General features: G+C 49.0%; 1 protein-coding gene across 1 annotated transcript in view; it reads left to right on the top strand.

Annotated features, from left to right (window-relative positions):
- The first annotated feature begins 3,289 nt into the window (after nucleotides 1–3,289).
- LOC119973182 (metabotropic glutamate receptor 3-like) overlaps nucleotides 3,290–26,047 on the top strand; it is a 90,473-nt gene continuing 67,715 nt past the window's right edge. Inside the window, exon 1 of the mRNA XM_038810827.1 lies at nucleotides 3,290–3,859. Coding sequence (XP_038666755.1) covers nucleotides 3,383–3,859 — 477 coding nt within the window. The 5' untranslated portion in view covers nucleotides 3,290–3,382. The remainder of the gene's footprint in view (nucleotides 3,860–26,047) is intronic.

The raw sequence follows: 26,047 nt of genomic DNA, 5'->3' as shown, positions 1-26,047 counted from the left end.
TGTTTCTCTAGTATAATTTCTACTAATATTAATTGCTTTTAGTTCTTCACTCCCATTACCTCCTTGATTTCCCATTATTTTTGCATTGCAGGTTTGTCTTCTGCCATGAACATATTTTTTAAAACATTTTCTGAATGCCCATTATAATTTCTCCTGTCTAGACCAACTGTTACTTTTGCTACTCTCTTCCTTTTTCCTCTCTTCTTCATTTAGTGAGTGCGGATGTTTGTCTAGGTTTGGAGAGTGTTCAGTGTGGCATGTTTTCGAAAACAAGATAGCGGTAATCTGGAAAAGCTGAATTAATCTAACACTTGTGGCTCGGAAAGCGTTTGAAAAGATAAACTTGCATTTATATAGTGCCTCTCACAACCAATGGACACCTGAAAGCAGCTTGCAGCCAATGAAGTCCTTTTTGAAGTCTAGTCGCTGTTGTATGGTAGGAAACACAGCAGGCAATTTACACTCAGCAAGATCCCACAGGCAACAATATAACAACCAGCCAATCTGTTTTATGATGTTAGTTGACGGATAAATGTTGGTCAGGACATTGGGGATAACCCGTCTGCAAAATAGCTCCATGGGGATCTTTGAAGTCCAGCTGAGAGAGCAGATGGTGACTAGATTCAACCTCTCATCTGGAAAACATAGATGCAACGCTGCAACATTCTCTCGGCACGAGAGTGTCATTCCTGATTTTTGTGCTGAAGTCAAAGAGTGCGGCGAGAGAAACCATCAGTCTCAATGGGGCAAGGGTTACTCATCGAGCTACAGCTGACCCTAGAGCACGCCACAATTTAATTTAAAGGCAAGCAGCTGCATTTTCCACAGGACATTTCCCCAATTGTCCACTGAATTATGAGTAAGAGATTACCGCAAGCCTTGGGAAATGGCCATTTATATCAATTGTGTGGGCTCGTCTGTTGAATTATGTTGGGAGATTAAGTGAAAACGAGGTGGAAATTCTACACTGTAACGTTATGAAATCATCCAAACGAAAAGAAAACTAGCAATAATTTCCAGAATAGATTATGCTGACAACTTGGCAGAATTGTTTGAGGAAGTGAAAGAGATGGTGGGCAAGGAAGTGCAGCAGATGTGGCATACAGGGGCTTCAGGAAGCCTTTGGCTTGGTTCTGGATTATATTATATATGGCACTATTGGGGAAGGATGAGCAGTATTAATGTGGATTTAAGAATGATTTGAGAGCAGAGACAGCCAGTAAGAGTTAAAGGCAGCCTCTCACATTCGATGGTGGTGGGTAAGGAGCCTCTCACATTCGATGGTGATGGGTAAGCATTGCCCACAGGGTTCTGCTCTGGCACCACCTTTGCATTAATCACTCAGGACCACGTCTTGGGAGATTGGTCTCCAAATTTACAAATGATTCTAACGCAGGAGGCTCAACAAATAAACTCAAGGTTCAAATGAAGCAGCAAGGAAAAACTAACAAGATGGTGGAATTGACAAACATGTGGCCATGTTACCAAGTGTGAGATGGTACACTTTGATTAAAAAGTATGTAATAATTATACTTTGAGTGAATGGAAGGAAGTAGGTCTGCCAACCCACCCGATAGCCCAGGGGATTTTCAGGAATTAAAGATTAGTCTCCAGGAGCAGCCCAGAGAAAATATGTGAGGTATTTTTTTCTTCTTTGCACATTTAAAAAAATATATAGAAGGGCAGACATGCTGGAAATAAAAGTTTCAGTAAGAGTGAAGACTTTTCCACATGACTATCAAAAGTCCAATTGCTTTGCAAAGGCCGCAGCAAGGCCAGACACCATGGAGTGTGGGCGCTGGGGTGGCTGGAGATCATGGGATGTCACCTGCAGGAATGAAGCCAAAGAGAGTTATGTAGAAAAGTAGACGAATTTGGAGGGTCTGGTTCACAAGGTATGAACAGTTAGGGGGAGATGGTGGTGTTGAGGTAATCCAGAGGGCCAGTCTAATGCTCTGGGGACATGGGTTCAGAACCCACCAAGGCAGCTGGTGGAATTTACAATTCAATTAATAAATGTGGAATTGAAGGTTAGTCTCAGTGATGGTGACTGTGAAACTATCCTCGATTCTTATTAAAGAAAAAACTGGTTTACTAATGTCTCACCAATGCTTCTTTAGAGAAGGAAATCTGCCACCCTTACCCAGTCTGGCCTACACATGACTCCAGACTCACAGCAATGTGGCTGACTCTTAGACTGCCTCCTGAAAGGGCTTAGAAAACCACTCAGTTCAAGGGCAATTAGGGATGGGCAGCAAATGCTGGCCCGGTTAGCAACCACCCACATCCCATGAAAAGAGTGAAGTCCATTTTTTCAAGGGGTACCTCGAGTGGAAAAACCCCTAAAAGAACCGAATGGGAATCTGGCGCTAATGGGAAGAGGTACTGGCGAAGAATCTCAAGAAAAACCTCAGCAACAACGCAGTGCGAGTACCAAGGGCAGGCCAAGCTCAGTATTATAGTAACAAGGGTGTTGAGGGTATAGCAGAGGCTCACTCGGGCACTCCCTTGGTGTGAGGAAATATAAATACACGGAAAGGGTTGGAAAACCGGCGCTGTCGGCGATTACCAATTTATTTGGCTGGGATGTTTGAAATGATGAGGAAAGAATGGATGGAAACAGACGGTTCCCAGTGACCGAGGGGTCCAAGGGGATTTATAATATTTGGGACTGGGAGCAGGAAGTAGTCTATAACATAGAAGGTTCAGATACTGTGGACTGCACAGCCAAAGTTGGTGATTGAAGCAGAAACCATGTCAATGGTTAAGAATAGAACTGACAGGTGATTGAAGGATCAAGGGAGATGGGAACAGCACAGTCTCAAGGGTATTGAATACTGCTTTTCTGGACAATAAACCTCAATACAGATTGGTTATGCCCAATAACCTGTTTACATGTTGTAACTTCTGGGCAATTGTGATATAAGTTGGAAAACTCATTAAGGACCAGCAGATTCATGGGAATGATGGTGGACACAATGGTAAGTATGTGACGGCTAAGCACTTCAACAATGAGGCAGGATTTATCAGAATATTAGCTGTAATGTCTCGTGCTATCCCCATCATGAGCAAATTTGGATGAAAAGATATTTTACCCATTGTGTCTAAAGTGTGGGTGAGTCGAATCTTCATGAGCATGTAATTGTTTAATGTTTTCTGCTGATGATATATTCGAAAAAGCTGAGCTAGTGACATTTCTGTCACAATATTTAAATCAATTTCCTGTTTGGATGATGGTGTTGAAATTACTATTCTAATTCGAGCTTTATAAATCTCTCCCTGCAGCCAATGGACTAGAACGATGCAATTAGCTCCCAGGTTTAAGGAAATTACGGGCTCCCATCCATCAGAAGCCGTGAGATCTTGATATAAGAGCTGCTCTATGAGGAATCTGGACATGTCCCACTCACTACAGCTCGTCGTCCTCCACCTCCTGCTTCAAGCGACCGTCTTGTCCTCCAACAACCTGCCCAGTGGGAAGAAGGAGATTGCGATTGAGGGGGATCTAGTGATCGGGGGTTTGTTCCCAATCCACGAGAAAGGGAACGGTTTGGAAGATTGTGGAAGGATCAATGAGCAACGCGGCATCCAAAGACTCGAGGCTATGCTGTTTGCATTGGACGCGTTAAACAAAGACCCCAACATTTTACCCGGAATTCAGCTTGGAGCCCACATCCTGGACACCTGTTCCAAGGACACTTATGCTCTGGAGCAGTCGCTAGAATTTGTGAGATCTTCCCTGACGAAAGTAGACGAGACAGAATACATCTGCCCAGATGGGTCTTATGCCATCCATGATGACACAACCTTTGCTATAGCTGGAGTAATTGGTGGCTCCTACAGTGATGTATCCATCCAGGTAAGGAACACACAGTACTTTACCATGGGGTAAGCAACGAAGCATGTTGAATTGTGTCAGCGAAAGAAACCGATATTCAGTTTTTCCATTGAGACAATTGTTAGAACTTGACAATGCGCTTTGGTGAACAGATTGTATTGTATACCTTGAGTAATCAGGGGTGGGAAGATCTGTTTTGGTCATTTTTATGGCAATATTAGGGTTGTTAGTTCGGCCCTACTCCAGAGCCATGAGTTCGTGAATGGTAGAACCCTCAAGAGTCAGAGAGATCTAGGTGCACAGGTCCACAGGTCACTGAAAGGGGCAACACAGGTGGAGGAGGTAGTCAAGAAGGCATACGGCATGCTTGCCTTCAATGGACAGGGCATTGAGTACAAGAATTGGCAAGTCATGTTGCAGCTGTGTAGAACCTTAGTTAGGCCACACTTGGAGTATAGTGTTCAATTCTGGTCGCCACACTACCAGAAGGATGTGGAGGCTTTAGAGAGGCTGCAGAAGAGATTTACCAGGATGTTGCCTGGTATGGAGGGCATTAGCTACGAGGAGCAGTTGAATAAACTCGATTTGTTCTCATTGGAACAACAGAGGTTGAGGGGGCGACCTGATAGAGGTCTACAAAATTATGAGGGGCATAGACAGAGTGGCTAGTCAGAGGCTTTTTCCCAGGGTGGAGGGGTCAATTACTAGGGGGCATAGGTTTAAGGTGCGAGGGGCAAGGTTTAGAGGAGATGTGCAAGTTTAGTACACAGAGGGTAGTGGGTGCCTGGCACTCGCTGCTGGAGGAGGTGGTGGAAACAGGGACGATAGTAACGTTTAAGGGGCATCTTGACAAATTCATGAATAGGATGGGAATAGAGGGATACGGACCCAGGAAGTGTAGAAGATTCTAGTTTAGATGGGCAGCATGGGTGGCACGGGCTTGGAGGGCCGAAGGGCCTGTTCCTGTGCTGTACTTTTCTTTGTTCTTTGTTCTTTTTGTAATCTCGGTTGGCACTCACACTGACAAAGGTGCTTCCTTACAGAGGTTAAACCAAAACCCCATCTCATCTGAAAGGTGGACATATAAGACCCCACAGCACTTTGTGAAGGAGAGCAGGGGCATTTTCCTGATATGCTGGTCAACATTTATCACTCAACCAACATGACTAAAATTTACTCTCTGGTCATTTACCATTTTAATATTTGTGGGATCTTGTTTTGTGCCACAACCTCCCAAATTAAAACAGTGACTGTGCTTTAGGACCATTTCATTGGCTGTAAAATGCTTTGAGCTTCTGAAATAAATGCAAGCTCTTTCTTGTCCCCTTCATTGGTGGCATCACACGTGCCCAGATCAGCTTTCGCTGTGGCCAGAGGTTTATTGGCAATTTTTCATGTGTCATTTTGTCACTTTATGAACTGAACACCCTGACCTGATTGGGCAGAGGAGGGGCTAGAGTGGAGCTTGCGTCCATCCTAGGAGTTGACTTAGCTGCCAACCAGTTGTGAAGATTCTCATGGGAGTGACACAAGTTGACCATGAAAAGTTGGCTCTATCCCTACGGGGCAATAGCTGTCCTTTGTCACCATTCCGAACTAGCTGACTTGAACCGTCTCCTTCAAGAGCATGGAGACCTGTTGATAACTGTACAGGAACCCTAATGCATCGTAGAATCCCTACAATGCATTTGGCCCATCGAGTCTGCACTGGCCCTCCGAAAGAGCACCCTACCAGGCCCAATATCCCTTAAACCTGTAACCCCCACCTAACCTTTCAGCACTAAGGTTCAATTTTATCATGGCCAATCCACTTAACCTGCACATCTGTGGACTGTGGGAGGAAACCCACCCAGGCACGAGGAGAAAGTGCAAACTCCATACAGACAGTGATCCGAGGCTGGAATTGAACCTGGGTCCCTGGCGCTGTGAGGCAGAAGTGCTAACCACTGTGCCACCGTGCCACCCTATGTGCACATGGATTGGTGTATTGAGAAACAACCCACTCAGAACGTCAGCCAGACCCTTACCTCCTGGCCCGACCGAATTTCTCCTCCTACTTTCGCTTCACAGAAGGGAGTGGTCAAATCCGGAATTCTCTTCCCAGAAGGCTTGGATGCTGGGCGGCCAATTCAAACTTTCTAGACTGCGGTGACCAGCTTTTTATTCAGTAAGAGTTTCAGAGGATATGGACTAAATGTGAGTAAATGGGGTTGAGGTACACGGCAGCAATGATCTGCATTAAATGATAGAACAGACTCGAGGGGCTGAATGGTCTACACCTGTTTCTATACTGTTTACACGTCTCAGACCTTAGCATCGGTGGTGGCCATATATATTTTAAGCTGCCAATTACTGTCAAATGCATGAAATCTGTTAGGCAGGAGGTCAGCAGGTACGAACAGTGGGAGCTTGATATAATACCTTGTGGTTAAACTAGTGGTTGGTAATTAGTGCCTTCACTGAAGGGTTAATTAAAGGGAAGGCTATGATGTGAATAAGATGGTGCCTGACGTTTACTCTATTACTAAGGAGGGAAGTCTTCAGGCAGCCCTGTCAGGCTGCATAATATTGTGCATGAGCCTCCGTACTGAAACCCTTTCACACTCCGGTGAGATAATGAGAAACAAAGAGCTGGTTGGAAATGTTCTTAAAATAACTTTGTCAGCACAGTCGGAAACAGCTCAGTGATACTGCACCACTGTGAGCAAACTCATTCTTGTTGTTGCCGAGAAACCCATCTAAGGGTCAAGGCTCTAGGTGAAAGGCCAAAATCGACAGTACAGGACATCTGACCAAAGGCCAAGGCCCACGGGACAGGGTTGTGGGTTAAGGATCAAGACCAACAGTTCATCACCTCTATAAGGTGAAGACCTATTATGATGGACCCCAAATAAGAGCCAAGGGCGCGATCTAACGAAAAGATTTCTAAGTTTCATTTGTGGCGGGTTTTGTTGGGTGTTTCCCACCGGCTCTGTCGGCGAGTTCCCCACCACTATCTAACGACACTTAGGGCATGATCGAATGGTCACGCTGTTCCCGAAAAGCAGCGTGTTGCAGTGCAACATGGCCGATAGAAGCCGGGAGACCCCGCTCCCGGGATTTACCCGGCTGGCAATGCCTCATGAGATCTAAAGCGACCTTGCAAGACGTTGCAATGTGAATCCCGCTCACTGTGGGCAAATCTGCATGTAAGAGCGAGATAGTGAGTATCACTTTAATATGCAGTTTGCCGAGGCAACCGAGGCGTTGGAATCAATCCCCTTTATCTCGGAGACCTCGGGTGAGCGGCGTTCAGAACTGGTCTCCGCAAAGGGGGACCAGACGGAACTGCACTCATGGGGGTTCCGTCCGGGCACCTTGGCACTGCCAGCCTGGCACCCTGGAAGTGCCAGTTGGGTGCCAGACTGGAACTGCAGAGATGCCCAGGTGGCACTGCCAGCTGGCACTGGCATGGTACCAGGTTACCAAGGTGACATTTTTTGAGCATGGCGGCGATCGGCAGGGGGTGCCCTGTGCAGGTGTTGTGGGGTAAGAGGGGCCTGGGGACACCTTCAGTGCCGATCCTGTACTATACTGAGGAGTTCCGTCGAGCGGAGTTCCTCCGTGCAGGAAATGGGACTAGGTACGGCCTCGGCCATCCTGCTGAGGCTCCGTATCTAATCCGAGTGACGTTTGGAAACGTTGTGTTTCTCGGTGCTGCGAGCGCAGGGAAACATGTGCCTAAACGTGCTTGCTTTGGGACTTTGTTCCCATTTAATTAAATCACACCTGTAGTCACTTCTTTGGACCCTCGGGAGTTTCTCACTGGGCTAGCCCACACTTAGAATTATTTTCATCACTGGGGAGCTGAACCCACTGGCCAGACTGGCTCCTCAGAGATCAGGCCGCCATTTTGAATAGGTGCCTGATGTCTAAGTAAACTTGAGGTCCCCCACACACTCCACCCTCAGGCCTTGACCCTTGGCAGTGCCACCCTGGCACCTTACTCCTGCTAGCTTAGCGGTGCCCCCCGGGCACCTTGACAGTGTTAGGGTGGCAGATCCAAGGTGGCAGCTGGGCAGTGCCAAGGTGCCCACATTCCAGGGAGCCACCCTGCCCTGTCCCTGACCACCTAGGGACTTCCGATGGCCCAGGAGACCCCCCAGTTTGTGTGGACCAATACTGAACGGTGACCAGCTGGGGTCTCCCTGGGGAGGCCGTTAGATTCTGGGAGGCCGGTAGATCGTGGGTAAATGCCCTAAAGTAGGTTGGGCAAGTAAGTAGGTTTTGCAAGTGTGGGTTGGTTGAGCATGGTCTGTTCTTTTCCTATTATGAATAACCAAAGGAACATACTGTTTGATTCGATCAACCAGACACTTGGATGTACCTGCCAGCACCCAAACAACTTTGTCTTTTTCTTTTGCTCAGCCCCCAAGTGATGCCCTACACGGGGGATTCTGTCCTAATTCTTAACCATCTTTGTTTTTCTTGTGAATAAGGAAGGTTAAAAGGAATAAAGTTATGCCCTGCATTAATAATGGCCGCAGAATGCATAGCACCACCAAGCTTGGCAGATACTGCCCCCTTCTGGCAGCTCGTATACAACCTCGATACAACTGCACAATTCGGGCCACAATTGGTGTAGGCCTTGCACTGTTACAAGGTCATTGCTGTTTGTGGGAGTGTTCTGTGTACATATTTCAATAGTGCCTACACTTCAGGTGAACTTTATTGACAGTAAAGTATCTGGAATGTCCTGAAAGAATGTGCTGAAAGATTCTATAATAAATGCAGGTGGGTAAAGCTGATCTCCACAAGCAGGGTAAAAAAAAATTCAGGTGAACAGGTAGCCCACTGCTTCAGATTTTAGTTTTCATTCATTTGGAAAATGTTGCCAAGATTTTAAATTTTGAACCAAGTGATAGAGAGTCAATGTAACAATTCTCTAATAACTTAGAATTATTAGAACCCCTACAGTGGAGAAGGAGGTCGTTCAGTCCATCAAGTCCACATTGACCCTCTGAAAGAGCACCCTACCTAGGCCTGTGATGTTCCTTGTACAGTTCTCCAAGTTAGCTAAATGTTGTCGTGTTTACAAAGAACATCAAGCTATGTATTTAAAACAAAGCTAGTTTATTTTATACTACTTTAAATGGTTTGCACATTCTACTCAGTGATAGCTATCAAAACAACAGTATTAAATCTATGATACAGTAATCTATAATGTCTCTCTAATACAACCAACACTCTATCTCAACCTCTCACTATCCTTCTCCATAAGCTTCTCCCAGAATGCTTAGAGACACAGGGGCGCGATTCTCCGCCCCCCCCCAAGCCGGGTGGGAGAATAGCGGGAGGGCCTCCCGACATTTTTCACGCCCTCCCGCTATTCTCCGCCCCCCCCCCCACGCCCGACCCCTGCCACGAATCGCCGCTCGCCATTTTTTACGATGAGCGGCCATTCTCCGAGGCCGATGGCCGATGCTTGCTGCCGTCGTAAAACGGGCGGCAGAGGCCCGTTTGGGGCATCTGGGGGCCCTACGGCCGTGCCAAGGGGAGCATAGGCCCGTGATCGGTGGGTACCGATCGCGGGCCGTGCGTCCGTAACGGACGCACTATTTTCCCTCCGCCGCCCCGCAAGATCAAGCCGCCACGTCTTGCGGGGCGGCTGAGGGAAAAGACGGCAACCGCGCATGCACGGCTGACGTCATCAGCCTCGTCAACCGACGTGACGCTTGGCGTGCGGCCTTGACGACCGTCGTCAAGGCTGCGCCGCCGTGACGCACGGGGCCGCGCTCCTAGCCCCGCCCGGGGGGGGGGGGAGAATCGGCCCCGGAAGTGGGCGTGAAGGCTGCCGTGGGTCACGGCCTGTCTCACGGCAGCCTTTACGATTTTGCGCATTTGCCGAGTAGCCTTTTATAAGACTACTCAGTGATGCCATCTAGTGTTGAGATACATGAACATCATCTTGTTAACCCTTTACTCTCCTTACACAATAAATATCATTACATCCCTTTTTTTTAGATGTAGATGTTTGTACAGTACAAACAGGAATATATAAGTAATGATATTACATGATAACATTGATATGTATGCCAAAAATTAACAAATGGCAGGAGGCATATGGGGAATTGAGAGCATTGGTTTGGTCCCCAATCTGCAGTAACCACCGATTTGCCCCGGGGAATATGGACGGTGGGTTCCAATTATGGCGGAGGGCGGGGATTGCGAGGATGGGCGATCTGTTCCTGGAAGGGAGCTTTCCGAGCATGAGGGTGTTGGAGGAGAAGTTCGGGCTGGTGAAAGGGAATGATTTCAGGTACTTGCAGGTGCGGGATTTCGTACGCAGATTGGTACCATCCTTCCCACGCCTCCCACCAAGGGGGATCCAGGACAGGGTAGTTCCCAGAGGAGAGGTGGGAGAGGGGAGAGTGTCCGACATTTATGAAGAACTAAAGGGAGCAGAGGAGGCACAGACCGAAGAATTGAAGCTTAAGTCGGGGGGGAGATAGAGGCCGGTATATGGGCAGACGCTTTGATAAACACAACCGCAACATGCGCCAGGCTCAGTCGGATACAGTTCAAGGTCGTACATCGGGCCCACATGACAGTGGCCCGGATGAGAAAATTCTTTGGGCTGGAGGACAAATGTGCTAGATGTGCCGGAGGACCAGCGAACCATATGCACATGTTCTGGGCGTGTTCTAAACTAAGGGGTACTGGCAGGGATTCGCAGACGTCATGTCCCGGGTATTGAAAATTAGGGTAGCAATGAGCCCTGAGGTGGCAATTTTTGGGGATTTCGGAGGACCCGGGAGTCCAGGAGGAGAAAGAGGCCGACATCTTGGCCTTTGCTTCCCTGGTAGCCCGGCGACGAATACTGTTGGCATGGAGGGACTCAAAGCCCCCGAAGTCTGAAGTATGGCTTTCGGACATGGCGAGCTTTCTCGGGCTGGAGAAAATTAAGTTCGCCTTGAGAGGGTCGCTGTCAGGGTTCGCCCGGAGGTGGCAGCCATTCGTTGACTTCTTCGCGGAGAATTAATCATCAGCGGGGGAGTGGGGGTAGGGTAGCGTAGAGTAGGGGGTTGCTTAGGCAGGTTCTTGCGAGAGGGGAGCCAATGCTTGCATTATGTTTTATTTGCTTTTTGTACACTGTGGTATAATGTTGCTGTTCTATATGCCAAAAATACCTCAATAAAATAGTTTATTTAAAAAAACGTTAACAGGTGAGTCAAAATTTGTAAAACTTTTTTTTGTTTTTCTTCACAAATTAAGTCTTTCAGGTTTTTTTCTAATTCTTGATGATCTCCTCAATCCAGTCGATTGAGTTGCAGATGTTTCCAATGGCTTCTGGAAGTCACCTTGTTCATCATCAGGTCCTGTGGTATTATGTAATAAATTACCATCAAACTTAAGACATGGAAACAAAGTTTGAGAAGACTTGACTTTCAAAAGAGCACGTCAGTTTCTTCTGAGAACAGAACCATCAGTCGCTTTAACAATATACAACTGAGGTGTTGCTTGGATTATGACCTTAGCTAAGTCGAACCATCCTCCAATGGGAATCTGAATTGTCACTAGATCATCTGGATCAAGTGGTTCCATCGATTTGCATGTTCCATTATAGTATTTCTCCTGAAGATGCTTTGATTCTGTATTTTCTCTATGACTTGCTGAAAGATCAGGATTCAGCTAGTTGTAAACATAGAAGAGTTTCACGCAACGATCTATTCATTAATAACTGAGCAGGAGATAAATCAGTTGAGAGAGTCCCTATAATTCATAAAGCTAAGAACATATCTGAGCCAGAGTCAAGTGCTTTCTTAGAAAGTTGTTTCACAATGTGAACACCTTTTTCACCTTAACCATTAGATTGCAGACAAAGAGGACTAGATATGAGTGAAATTATAGTTACGAGCAAATTCTGTCCAATCATTGCTATCAAAGCAAGGTCCATTGTCTGTTATAACTCTGCAAGGTATCCCATGATGTGCAAATTTTTTTTAGTCGCTCTGATCACGGATTTCGAAGTAGAATTAGACAATTGCATTTCTTCCGGGTAGTTGGAAAAATAGTCAATGATCAGTACATCATCACGACCATTAAAATGAAAAAGGTCAATACCAACTTTCGACCATGGAATCTTCTCGAGATCGAGGTGTGAGTTTCTCTTTTCTCTGTATCGACTGATTTCGCTGGCATGTCTCACATTCTAGCACAAAATTGGATATGTCAGTATTCATTCCAGGCTAATACACTGTTTGTCTCGCTTGGCGTTTACACTTTTCTATACCTAAATGACCTTCATGAACCTTCTGGAGGATCATGTGTCTTAGTGTTGTAAGAATGACAAGACGATCGAGACGATGTAGAAATCCATCTACGTCAGTGAGATCAGATCTAATATTTCTGGAATTTGAACAGCTTCTTTTCGGCCAATCATTTTTCATATGGAACAGAGAACAATGCGGCACAGAACAGGTCCTTCAGCCCACCATGTTCTGCCGACCACTTAGCCCAATCTAAGATCAACCTAACCTGCACCATTCAATTTATTGCTGTCCATGTGCCTGTCCAAGAGTTGCTTAAATGACCCTAATGACTCTGACTCCACCACCTCTGCTGACAGTGCATTCCACACACCCACCACTCTGTGTAAAGAACCAACCTGTGACATCTCCCCTGTACCTTCCTCCAATCACCTGAAAATGATGCCACCTTGTGACAGCCATTTCTGGCTGATTACTCATAACACTTCATCTTTTTCAGTATCTGCTCTGATGAGCTCCAGTTTTTCATCAGAGGCAGGAAGAGTTTCAGCTAAAAGTTCCTCTTGAGCTTCTACAAGTTGAACTATCTCAGGCTGCTGTTCATTTGTTTCCATAGCACAAGGTTATGCATCGGCAAGTATAAGGGGCGGGATTCTGCGGCAATCGGCGGGACGGGCAACTCCGGCGTAAAGGAGTGGCGTGAACCGCTCCCGCATCGGGCATCTCTAAAGGTGTTGAATCCTCTGCAACTTCAGGGGCCAGGCCAGCGCCAGAAAGGTTTGCACCGCACCAGCCGGCGGGGAAGGGGCTTGACGCCACGCCAACTGGTGCCGAGGGGCCTCCGGCGGATGGCACGAGTTGGCGCATGCGTGGGAGCGCCAACGTGTGCTGGCCACATCCCAGTGCATGCGCAGGGGGAGTTCATCTCCGCATCGGCCATCGCGGAGGACCACTATGGCCGATGCGGAAGAATAGAGTGACCCCACGACACAGGGCGCCTACGGATCGGTGGGCCCCAATCGTGGGCCAGGCCACCGTGGGCCACCTACCGGGGCCAGGTCCCCCCCCCACACCCCCGAGGATCCCAGAGGCCACCTGCGCGGCCAGGTCCCGCCAGCAAATACCCAATGTAATATACGGCAACGGGACTGGGCGAAAACGGGCGGCCACTCGGCCCATCGCGGGCCGGAGAATCACCGGGGTGCCGGTGCCAGTGGCCGCCGACCAGTGCGGCATGATTCCCGCCCCCGCCAAATCTCCGACGCTGGAGAATTCGGCAGCCGGCGGGGGCAGGATTCACAGAATTTACAGTGCAGAAGGAGTCCATTCGACCCATTGAGACTGCACCGGCCCTTGGAAAGAGCATCCCACCTAAGCCCACACCTCCACCCGATCCCTGTAACCCCATCCAACCTTTTTTGGACACTAAGGGCAATTTATCATGGCCAATACACCTAACCTGCACATCTTTGGACTGCGAAAACCGGAAACCGGAGCACCCGGAGGAAACCCACGCAGACAAGGGGAGAACGTGCAGTCTCCTCACAGATAGTGACCCAAGCCGGGAATCGAACCTGGAACCCTGGAGCTGTGAAGCAAATGTGCTAACCACTGTGCTATCGTGCTTCGTGTAGACCAGTTGAAAGTTGTACCTTCTTAGTTTCACGATAATTCGTTGCAGTCTTGGAGTCATATCATTCAAATCTTTCTTGATTATGTGAACTAGTGGTTGGTGATCTGTATCTACCATGAACATCGGAAGCCAATACACATAGTCATGGAATTTCTGTTCTCCCGTAAGCAAGCCTAAACACTCTTTCTCGATTTGAGTGTAACGTTGTTCTGTGGTGGTCATGGATCTGGATGCATCTGTCTTAAAATATCATCATCATTCTTTTGAAGAAGGACTGCCCCAAACCCATTTTGATTTGTATCTGCGGAAATCTTTATTTCTCGCCCAGGGTCAAAGAAGGAAAGGACAGGTGCGTTGGTCAGTGCTGACTTGAGATCAGACCATTCTTTTGTGTGTTCTTCCTTAATGGGTGACACAAGGCAGTTGTTTGTGAAACAAGGTTGGGGATGAATTTTCCTAAGAAATTCACGACACCAAGAAATCTCCTGGGATTTATCTTCTGGGATGCTTCACAGCTCCAGGGTCCCAGATTCGATTCCCGGCTGGGTCACTGTCTGTGCGGAGTCTGCACGTCCTCCCCGTGTGTGCGTGGGTTTCCTCCGGGTGCTCCGGTTTCCTCCCACAGTCCAAAGATGTGCGGGTTAGGTGGATTGGCCAGGCTAAATTGCCCCTAGTGTCCTAAAAAATAAGGTTAATGGGGGTTGTTGGGTTACTGGGATAGGTATACATGGGCTTGAGTAGGGTGTTCATTGCTCGGTACAACATCGAGGGCCGAAGGGCTTGTTCTGTGCTGTACTGTTCTAATTCTAATTCTAATTCTGGGATGAACATCTTCTGGATAGCAGCAATCTAATCATTATCTGGATGCACGCCATGTTCTGATATTTGGACACCCAGAAGTTGAGATACTTAAGTTGCACTTGGCTCCATTAAGCTTTAATCCGTATTTGTGTATTCTGCCCCAGTGTATGGGGCTGGTTTAGCTCACTGGGCTAAATCGCTGGCTTTTAAAGCAGACCAAGCAGGCCAGCAGCACGGTTTGATTCCCGTACCAGCCTCCCCGGACAGGCGCTGGAATGTGGCGACTAGGGGCTTTTCACAGTAACTTCATTGAAGCCTACTCGTGACAATAAGCGATTTTCATTTTTTTCATTCATTCTCTGTAACACTTGCAGGAGTCTTTCATTGTGTTCTTGACGAGCAGATGACGATATTATTATGTCAATGATGTAGAATTTACAGTGCAGAAGAAGATAATTCGGCCCATCGACTCTGCACTGGCCCTTGAAATGAATACTCTACGTAAGCCCACACCTCCACCCTATCCCCAGACCTCCACCCTATTCCCGTAATCCCATCTAATATTTATGGACACTACGGGCAATTTAGCATGGCCAATCCACCTAACCTGCACATCATTGGACTGTGGGAGGAAACCGGAGCACCCGGAGTAAACCCATACAGACACATGCTGTATCCACGGCCTCAACCATTGCCCGAGGTCCGCCCTGAGATGCTCTGTCCCCGAGCTGCCGAGTTCCCAACCGCGTGGGACACGTGTGGTCTCACCCATCGGGAACACAGTGTGGCAGCTGCGGACTCAATCCACAGTCGGGGGGAGGGCCGATCCATGGGCGGGGGGGGGGGGGGCACTATTCGGTGCTGGGGGCACTTTGGGGGGGGTGAAACGAGGCCCGCGAGCCAGCTAAAGGGGGGGGACCATTTTTGCGGTCCGAATCCGCGGGCTGCGTCCGTCATGAACACGGCATGGCCGCTGCAGGCTGCCGCCATGTGTATGCGCGGCCATGGACCCGGCAATGCTCCAGGCCGTATCGGCAGCTAGAGCTGGGTGCTCTACACTGCCTGGCTGCTAACCCCCTCCCTGGAGCAAGGAATCGATGGCCGTTTTAAGCCAGTTTTCCTGGCATAAAACACCACCATTTTCATGCCGGCATGGTGACTTAGTCTCTCAAACAAAGAATCCAGCCCTCTATCTCAACCTCTCACTATCCTTCTCTATAAGCTTCTCCCAGAATGCTTAGAGACACAGCCTTTTAGAAGACTACTCAGTGATGGCATCTAGTGTTGAGATACATGAACATCATCTTGTTTACCCTTTACTCCCCTTACATGATACGTATCATTACAAGGCCCACTCCCCCACCCTACCCCGTAGCCCCACACATTGATCAAGGCCAACTCTACCTAATCTGCACACCCCCAAGAAACTAAGGGAAAATTTACCGTGGCCAAGCCACCAAACCTGCATATCTTTGGACTGTGGGAGGAAACTGGAGCACCTGGAGGAAACCCACGCAGACATGGGGAGAAAGTGTAAACTCCACACAGTGACTCAAGGCCAGAATTGAACCGGGGTCCCTGGTGCTGAGAGGCAGCAGTGCTAACCACTGTGCACCCGTGCCACCTGCAAGCTTCAATAGCAAGAGGTTCAGGCATGTTGAAGAATCAGAACCTGACTCACTATGGATCCTCTTTGAGCTCTCGGTAAAGATCAGATTCAACTCCCTGCCAGCCATATCTTCCTTTGCCTGAAATGATGAAAGGTCTGCATATTAAAATTCATTGTCATCCCACAACTGGCCACCTTGCACAGAATTCACACAAGGACAGAGGGAGCAGGCGAAAGGAGACAGTGCTGGATATTGGGATTCACATCCACCTGCCCCTTAACCAATAGAGATTCACATCCCACCGTCCGTGTACCGATAGGGATTCACATCCCACAGTCCATATACTGATAGGGATTCACATCCCACTGTCCGTATACCGATAGGGATTCACATCCCACTGTCCGTATACCGATAGGGATTCACATCCCGCTGTCCGTATACCGATAGGGATTCACATCCCACCGTCCGTATACCGATAGGGATTCACATCCCACTGTCCGTATACCGATAGGGATTCACATCCCACTGTCCGTATACCGATAGGGATTCACCACCCACTGTCCGTGTACCGATAGGGATTCACATCCCACTGTCCGTGTACCAATATGGATTCACATCCCACTGCCCGTACACTGATAGGGATTCACATCCCACTGTCTGATAACCGATAGGGATTCACATCCCACTGTCTGTATACCGATAGGGATTCACATCCCACTGTCCGTATACCGATAGGGATTCACATCCCACTGTCCGTGTACCGATAGGGATTCACATCCCACTGCCCGTATACCGATAGGGATTCACATCCCACTGTCTGTGTACCGATAGGGATTTCCATCCCACTGCCCATGTACCGATATGGATTCACATCCCACTGCCCGTATACCGATAGGGATTCACATCCCACTGTCCGTGTACCGATAGGGATTCCCATCCCACTGTCCGTGTACCGATATGGATTCACATCCCACTGCCCATATACCGATAGGGATTCACATCCACTGCCCGTATACCGATAGGGATTCACAATCCCACTCCCTAATACCGATGGGATTCACATCCGCACTGTCTGTGTAAACCCGGAGAGGGTTACATCCCACTGTCTGTGGTTACCGTATGGAATCACATCCCAACTGTCCGTATACCGATAGGGATTCACATCCCCTGTCCGTATACCGATAGGGATTCACATCCCCTCCCTTATACCGATAGGGATTTGCAAATCCACTGTCTGGTGTACCCGATAGGGATTTACATCCAACTGTCTGTTACCGATATGGTTCACATCCCACTGTCCGTATAAACCGATAGGGATTCACATCCCCCTGCCCGTATACCGATAGGGATTCCATCCCACTGTACCCCGTATAACCGATATGGGATTTACATCCCACTGTCCCCGTGTACCCGATAGGGGATTCACTCCCACTGTCCTGATACCGATAGGGAATTCACATCCCACATGTCCGTAGTAACCGATAGGGAATTCACATCCACTGTCCGTATACCGGATAGGGATCACATCCCACTGTCCGTATACCGATAGGGATTCACATCCCACTGCCCGTATACCGATAGGGATTCACATCCCACTGTCCGGATACCGATAGGGATTCACATCCCACTGTCCGTGTACTGATAGGGATTCGCATCCCACTGTCCGTGTACCAATAGGGATTCCCATCCCACTGCCCGTATACAGATAGGGATTCACATCCCACTGTCCGTGTACCTATAGGGATTCACATCCCACTGTCCGTATACCGATAGGGATTCACATCCCACCGTCCGTTACCGATAGGGATTCACATCCCACCGTCCGTATACCGATAGGGATTCACATCCCACTGCCCGTATACCGATAGGGATTCACATCCCACTGTCCGTTTTCCGATAGGGATTTACATCCCACTGTCCGTATACCGATAAGGATTCACATCCCACTGTCCGTATACCAATAGGGATTCACATCCCACTGCCTGTATACCGATAGGGATTCACATCCCACTACCCGTATACTGATAGGGATTCACATCCCACTGCCCGTATACCGATAGGGATTCACATCCCACTGCCCGTATACTGATAGGGATTCACATCCCACTGTCCCGTATACCGATAGGGATTCACATCCCACTGCCCGTATACCAATAGGGATTCACATCCCACTGTCCGTATACCAATAGGGATTCACCACCCACTGTCCGTATACCGATAGGGATTCACATCCCACTGTCCGTGTACCGATAGGGATTCACATCCCACTGCCCGTATACCGATAGGGATTCACATCCCACTGTCCGTGTACCGATAGGGATTCACATCCCACTGTCCGTATACCGATAGGGATTCCCATCCCACTGTCCGTGTACCGATAGGGATTCACATCCCACTGTCCGTATACCGAATAGGGATTCACATCCCACTGTCCGGATACCGATATGGGATTCACATCCCACTGTCCGTGTACCGATAGGGATTCGCATCCCACTGTCCGTGTACCGATAGGGATTCACATCCCACTGTCCGTATACCGATAGGGATTCACATCGCACTGCCCGTATACCGATAGGGATTCACATCCCACTGCCCGTATACTGATAGGGATTCACATCCCACTGCCCGTATACCGATAGGGATTCACATCCCACTGTCCATGTACCGATAGGGATTCACATCGCACTGCCCGTATACCGATAGGGATTCACATCCCACTGTCCATATACCGATAGGGAATTCACATCCCACTGTCTGGATACCGATAGGGATTCACATCCCACCGTCCGTGTACCGATAGGGATTCACATCGCACTGTCCGTATACCGATAGGGATTCACATCCCACTGTCCGTATACCGATAGGGATTCACATCCCACTGCCCATATACCGATAGGGATTCACATCCCACTGTCCGTATACCGATAAGGATTCACATCCCACTGTCCGGATACCAATAGGGATTTACATCCCACTGTCCGTGTACCGATAGGGATTCACATCCCACTGTCCGTATACCGATAGGGATTCACATCCCACTGTCCGTATACCGATAGGGATTCACATCCCACTGTCCGTATACCGATAGGGATTCACATCCCACTGTCCTGTATACCGATAGGGATTCACATCCCACTGTCCGTGTACCGATAGGGATTCACATCCCACTGTCCGTATACCGATAGGGATTCACATCCCACTGCCCGTATACCGATAGGGATTCACATCCCACTGTCCGTATACCGATAGGGATTCACATCCCACTGTCCGTGTACCAATAGGGATTCACATCCCACTGTCCGTATACCGATAGGGATTCACATCCCACTGTCCATGTACCGATAGGGATTCACATCCCACTGTCCATGTACCGATAGGGATTCACATCCCACTGTCCATGTACCGATAGGGATTCACATCGCACTGCCCGTATACCGATAGGGATTCACATCCCACTGTCCGTATACCGATAGGGATTCACATCCCACTGCCCGTATACCGATAGGGATTCACATCCCACTGTCCATATACCGATAGGAATTCACATCCCACTGTCTGGATACCATTGGGATTCACATCCCACCGTCCATGTACCGATAGGGATTCACATCGCACTGCCCGTATACCGATAGGGATTCACATCCCACTGTCCGTATACTGATAGGGATTCACATCCCACTGTCCGTGTACCGATGGGGATTCACATCCCACTGCCCGTATACCGATAGGGATTCACATCCCACTGTCCGTATACCGATAGGGATTCACATCCCACTGTCCGTATACCGATAGGGATTCACATCCCACTGTCCGTATACCAATAGGGATTCACATCCCACTGTCCGTATACCGATAGGGATTCACATCCCACTGTCCGGATACCGATTGGATTCACATCCCACCTGTCCATGTACCGATAGGTATTCACATCCCACTGTCCGTGTACCGATAGGGATTCACATCCCACTGTCCGTATACCGATAGGGATTCACATCCCACTGCCCGTATACCGATAGGGATTCACATCCCACTGCCCGTATACGATAGGGATTCACATCCCACTGTCCCGTATACCGATAGGGATTCACATCCCACTGTCCAGTGTACCGATAGGGATTCACATCCCACTGCCCGTATACCGATAGGATTAACATCCCACTGTCCAGTATACCGATAGGATTCACATCCCACTGTCCGTATACCGATAGGGATTCACATCCCACTGTCCGTGTACCGATAGGGATTCACATCCCACTGCCCGTATACCGATAGGGATTCACATCCCACTGTCCGTATACCGATAGGATTCACATCCCATGTCCGTATACCGATAGGGATTCACATCCCACTGTCCGTATACCGATAGGATTCACATCCCACTGTCCGTATACCGATAGGGATTCACATCCCACTGCCCGTATACCGATAGGGATTCACATCCCACTGCCCGTATACCGATAGGGATTCACATCCCACTGTCCGTATACCGATAGGGATTCACATCCCACTGCCCGTGTACCGATATGGATTCACATCCCACTGCCCGTACACTGATAGGGATTTACATCCCACTGTCTGTATACCGATAGGGATTCACATCCCACTGTCTGTATACCGATAGGGATTCACATCCCACTGTCCGTGTACCGATAGGGATTCACATCCCACTGTCCGTGTACCGATAGGGATTCACATCCCACTGTCCCGTATACCGATAGGGATTCACATCCCACTGTCTGTGTTACCGATAGGGATTCCATCCCACTGGCCCTGTACCGATATGGATTCACATCCCACTGCCCGTATACCGATAGGGATTCACATCCCTCTGTCCGTGTACCGATAGGGATTCACATCCCACTGTCCGTGTACCGATATGGATTCACATCCCACTGCCCATATACCGATAGGGATTCACATCCCACTGCCCGTATACCGATAGGGATTCACATCCCACTGTCCGTGTACCGATAGGGATTCACATCCCACTGTCCTGTGTACCGATAGGGATTCCCATCCCACTGTCCGTATACCGATAGGGATTCACATCCCCACTTACCGTATACCGATAGGGATTCATATCCCACTGCCTGTATAATCGATAGGGATTCACATCCCACTGTCCGTGTACCAATAGGGATTCACCACCCACTTCGTGTACCAATAGGGATTCACATCCCACTGTCCGTGTACCGATAGGGATTCACATCCCACTGTCCGTGTACTGATAGGGATTCGCATCCCACTGTCCGTGTACCGATAGGGATTCACATCCCACTGTCCGTGTACCGATAGGGATTCACATCCCACTGTCCGTGTACCGATAGGGATTCACCATCCCTCTCATCCATGTACCAATAGGGATCTCACATCCCACTGTCCATGTACCGATAGCGATTCACATCCCACTGTCCGTGTACCGATAGGGATTCACATCCCACTGTCCGTATACCGATAGGGATTCACATCCCACTGTCCGTATACCGATAGGGATTCACATCCCACTGTCCGGATACCGATAGGGATTCACATCCCACTGTCCGTGTACTGATAGGGATTTACATCCCACTGTCCGTGTACCAATAGGGATTCCCATCCCACTGCCCGTATACCGATAGGGATTCACATCCCACTGTCCGTATACCTATAGGGATTCACATCCCACTGTCCGTATACCGATAGGGATTCACATCCCACTGTCCGTATACCGATAGGGATTCACATCCCACCTGTCCGTATACCGATAGGGATTCACATCCCACTGTCCCGTATACCGATAGGGATTCACATTCCACTGTCCGTTTTCCGATAGGGATTCACATCGCACTGTCCGGATACCGATAAGGGATTCACATCCCACTGTCCGTATACCAATAGGGATTCACATCCCACTGCCTGTATACCGATAGGGATTCACATCCCACTACCCGTATACTGATAGGGATTCACATCCCACTGTCCCGTATTCCCATAGGGATTCACATCCCACTGCCCGTATACCGATAGGGATTCACATCCCACTGCCCGTATACCGATAGGGATTCACATCCCACTGTCCGTATACCGATAGGGATTCACATCCCACTGTCCGTATACCAATAGGGATTCACCATCCCACTGTCCGTATACCGATAGGGATTCACATCCCACTGTCCGTGTACCGATAGGGATTCACATCCCACTGTCCCGTATACCGATAGGGATTCACATCCCACTGTCCGTGTACCGATAGGGATTCACATCCCACTGTCCGTATACCGATAGGGATTCACATCCCACTGTCCGTGTACCAATAGGGATTCACATCCCACTGTCCGTATACCGATAGGGATTCACATCCCACTGTCCGGATACCGTTGGGATTCACATCCCACTGTCCGTATACCGATAGGGATTCACATCCCACTGTCCGTATACCAATAGGGATTCACATCCCACTGTCCGTATACCGATAGGGATTCACATCCCACTGCCCGTATACCGATAGGGATTCACATCCCACTGCCCGTATACTGATAGGGATTCACATCCCACTGCCCGTATACCGATAGGGATTCACATCCCACCGTCCATGTACCGATAGGGATTCACATCGCACTGCCCGTATACCGATAGGGATTCACATCCCACTGTCCATATACCGATAGGAATTCACATCCCACTGTCTGGATACCATTGGGATTCACATCCCACCGTCCATGTACCGATAGGGATTCACATCGCACTGCCCGTATACCGATAGGGATTCACATCCCACTGTCCGTATACCGATAGGAATTCACATCCCACTGTCCATATACCGATAGGGATTCACATCCCACTGTCCGTATACCGATAGTGATTCACATCCCACTGTCCGTATACCAATAGGGATTCACATCCCACTGCCCGTATACCGATAGGGATTCACATCCCACTGCCCGTATACTGATAGGGATTCACATCCCACTGTCCGTGTACCGATGGGGATTCACATCCCACTGCCCGTATACCAATAGGGATTCACATCCCACTGTCCGTATACCAATAGGGATTCACCACCCACTGTCCGTATACCGATAGGGATTCACATCCCACTGTCCGTGTACCGATGGGGATTCACATCCCACTGCCCGTATACCGATAGGGATTCACATCCCACTGTCCGTGTACCGATAGGGATTCCCATCCCACTGTCCGTGTACCAATAGGGATTCACATCCCACTGTCCGTATACCGATAGGGATTCACATCCCGCTGTCCGTGATACCGTTGGGATTCACACCCACCGTCCATGTACCGATAGGGATTCACATCCCACCGTCCATGTACCGATAGGGATTCACATCGCACTGCCCGTATACCGATAGGGATTCACATCCCACTGCCCGTATACTGATAGGGATTCACATCGCACTGCCCGTATACCGATAGGAATTAACATCCCACTGTCCATATACCGATAGGAATTCACATCCCACTGTCTGGATACCGTTGGGATTCACATCCCACCGTCCATGTACCGATAGGGATTCACATCGCACTGCCCGTATACCGATAGGGATTCACATCCCACTGTCCGTATACTGATAGGGATTCACATCCCACTGTCCGTGTACCGATGGGGATTCACATCCCACTGCCCGTATACCGATAGGGATTCACATCCCACTGTCCGTGTACCGATAGGGATTCACATCCCACTGTCCGTATACCGATAGGGATTCCCATCCCACTGTCCGTGTACCAATAGGGATTCACATCCCACTGTCCGTATACCGATAGGGATTCACATCCCACTGTCCGGATACCGTTGGGATTCACATCCCACCGTCCATGTACCGATAGGTATTCACATCCCACCGTCCGTGTACCAATAGGGATTCACATCCCACTGTCCGTATACCGATAGGGATTCACATCGCACTGCCCGTATACCGATAGGGATTCACATCCCACTGCCCGTATACTGATAGGGATTCACATCCCAATGCCCGTATACCGATAGGGATTCACATCCCACCGTCCATGTACCGATAGGGATTCACATCGCACTGCCCGTATACCGATAGGAATTAACATCCCACTGTCCATATACCGATAGGAATTCACATCCCACTGTCTGGATACCGTTGGGATTCACATCCCACCATCCATGTACCGATAGGGATTCACATCGCACTGCCCGTATACCGATAGGGATTCACATCCCACTGTCCGTATACCGATAGGAATTCACATCCCATTGTCCATATACCGATAGGGATTCACATCCCACTGTCCGTATACCGATAAGGATTCACATCCCACTGTCCGTATACCAATAGGGATTCACATCCCACTGCCCGTATACCGATAGGGATTCACATCCCACTGCCCGTATACTGATAGGGATTCACATCCCACTGCCCGTATACCGATAGGGATTCACATCCCACTGCCCGTATACCGATAGGGATTCACATCCCACTGTCCGTATACCAATAGGGATTCACCACCCACTGTCCGTATACCGATAGGGATTCACATCCCACTGTCCGTGTACCGATGGGGATTCACATCCCACTGCCCGTATACCGATAGGGATTCACATCCCACTGTCCGTGTACCGATAGGGATTCCCATCCCACTGTCCGTGTACCAATAGGGATTCACATCCCACTGTCCGTATACCGATAGGGATTCACATCCCACTGTCCGGATACCGTTGGGATTCACATCCCACCGTCCATGTACCGATAGGGATTCACATCCCACCGTCCATGTACCGATAGGGATTCACATCGCACTGCCCGTATACCGATAGGGATTCACATCCCACTGCCCGTATACCGATAGGAATTAACATCCCACTGTCCATATACCGATAGGAATTCACATCCCACTGTCTGGATACCGTTGGGATTCACATCCCACCGTCCATGTACCGATAGGGATTCACATCGCACTGCCCGTATACCGATAGGGATTCACATCCCACTGTCCGTATACCGATAGGAATTCACATCACGTTGTCCATATACCGATAGGAATTCACATCCCACTGTCCATATACCGATAGTGATTCACATCCCACTGTCCATATACCGATAGGAATTCACATCCCACTGTCCATGTACCGATAGGGATTCACATCCCACTGTCCGTGAACCGATAGGGATTCACATCCCACTATCCATGTACCGATAGGGACTCACATCCCACTGTCTGTATACCGATAGGGATTCACATCCCACTGCCCGTATACCGATAGGGATTCACATCCCACTGTCCATATTCCGATAGGGATTCACATCCCACTGTCCGTATACCGATAGGGATTCACATCCCACTGTCCGTATACCGATAGGGATTCACATCCCACTGCCCGTATACCGATAGGGATTCACATCCCACTGTCCGTATACCGATATGGATTCACATCCCACTGCCCATATACCGATAGGGATTCACATCCCACTGTCCGTGTACGGATAGGGATTCCCATCCCACTGCCCATATACCGATATGGATTCACATCCCACTGCCCGTATACCGATAGGGATTCACATCCCACTGTCCATGTACAGATAGGGATTCCCATCCCACTGCCCGTATACTGATAGGGATTCAAATCCCACTGCGCATATACCGATAGGGATTCACATCCCACTGTCCGTATACCGATAGGGATTCACATCCCACTGTCCGTGTACCGATAGGGATTCACATCCCACTGTCCGTGTACCGATAGGGATTCCCATCCCACTGTCCATTTCCGATAGGGATTCACATCCCACTGCCCGTATACCGATAGGGATTCACATCCCACTGTCCGTATACCGATAGGGATTCACATCCCACTGTCCGTGTACCGATAGGGATTCACATCCCACTGCCCGTATACCGATAGGGATTCAGATCCCACTGTCCGTGTACCGATAGGGATTCACATCCC

Source organism: Scyliorhinus canicula, chromosome 11 (assembly GCF_902713615.1).
Source record: "Scyliorhinus canicula chromosome 11, sScyCan1.1, whole genome shotgun sequence".
Classification (NCBI taxonomy): domain Eukaryota; kingdom Metazoa; phylum Chordata; class Chondrichthyes; order Carcharhiniformes; family Scyliorhinidae; genus Scyliorhinus; species Scyliorhinus canicula.
Note: the sequence above shows the minus strand (reverse complement) of the source record. Positions and strands in the feature narration are given on the sequence as shown.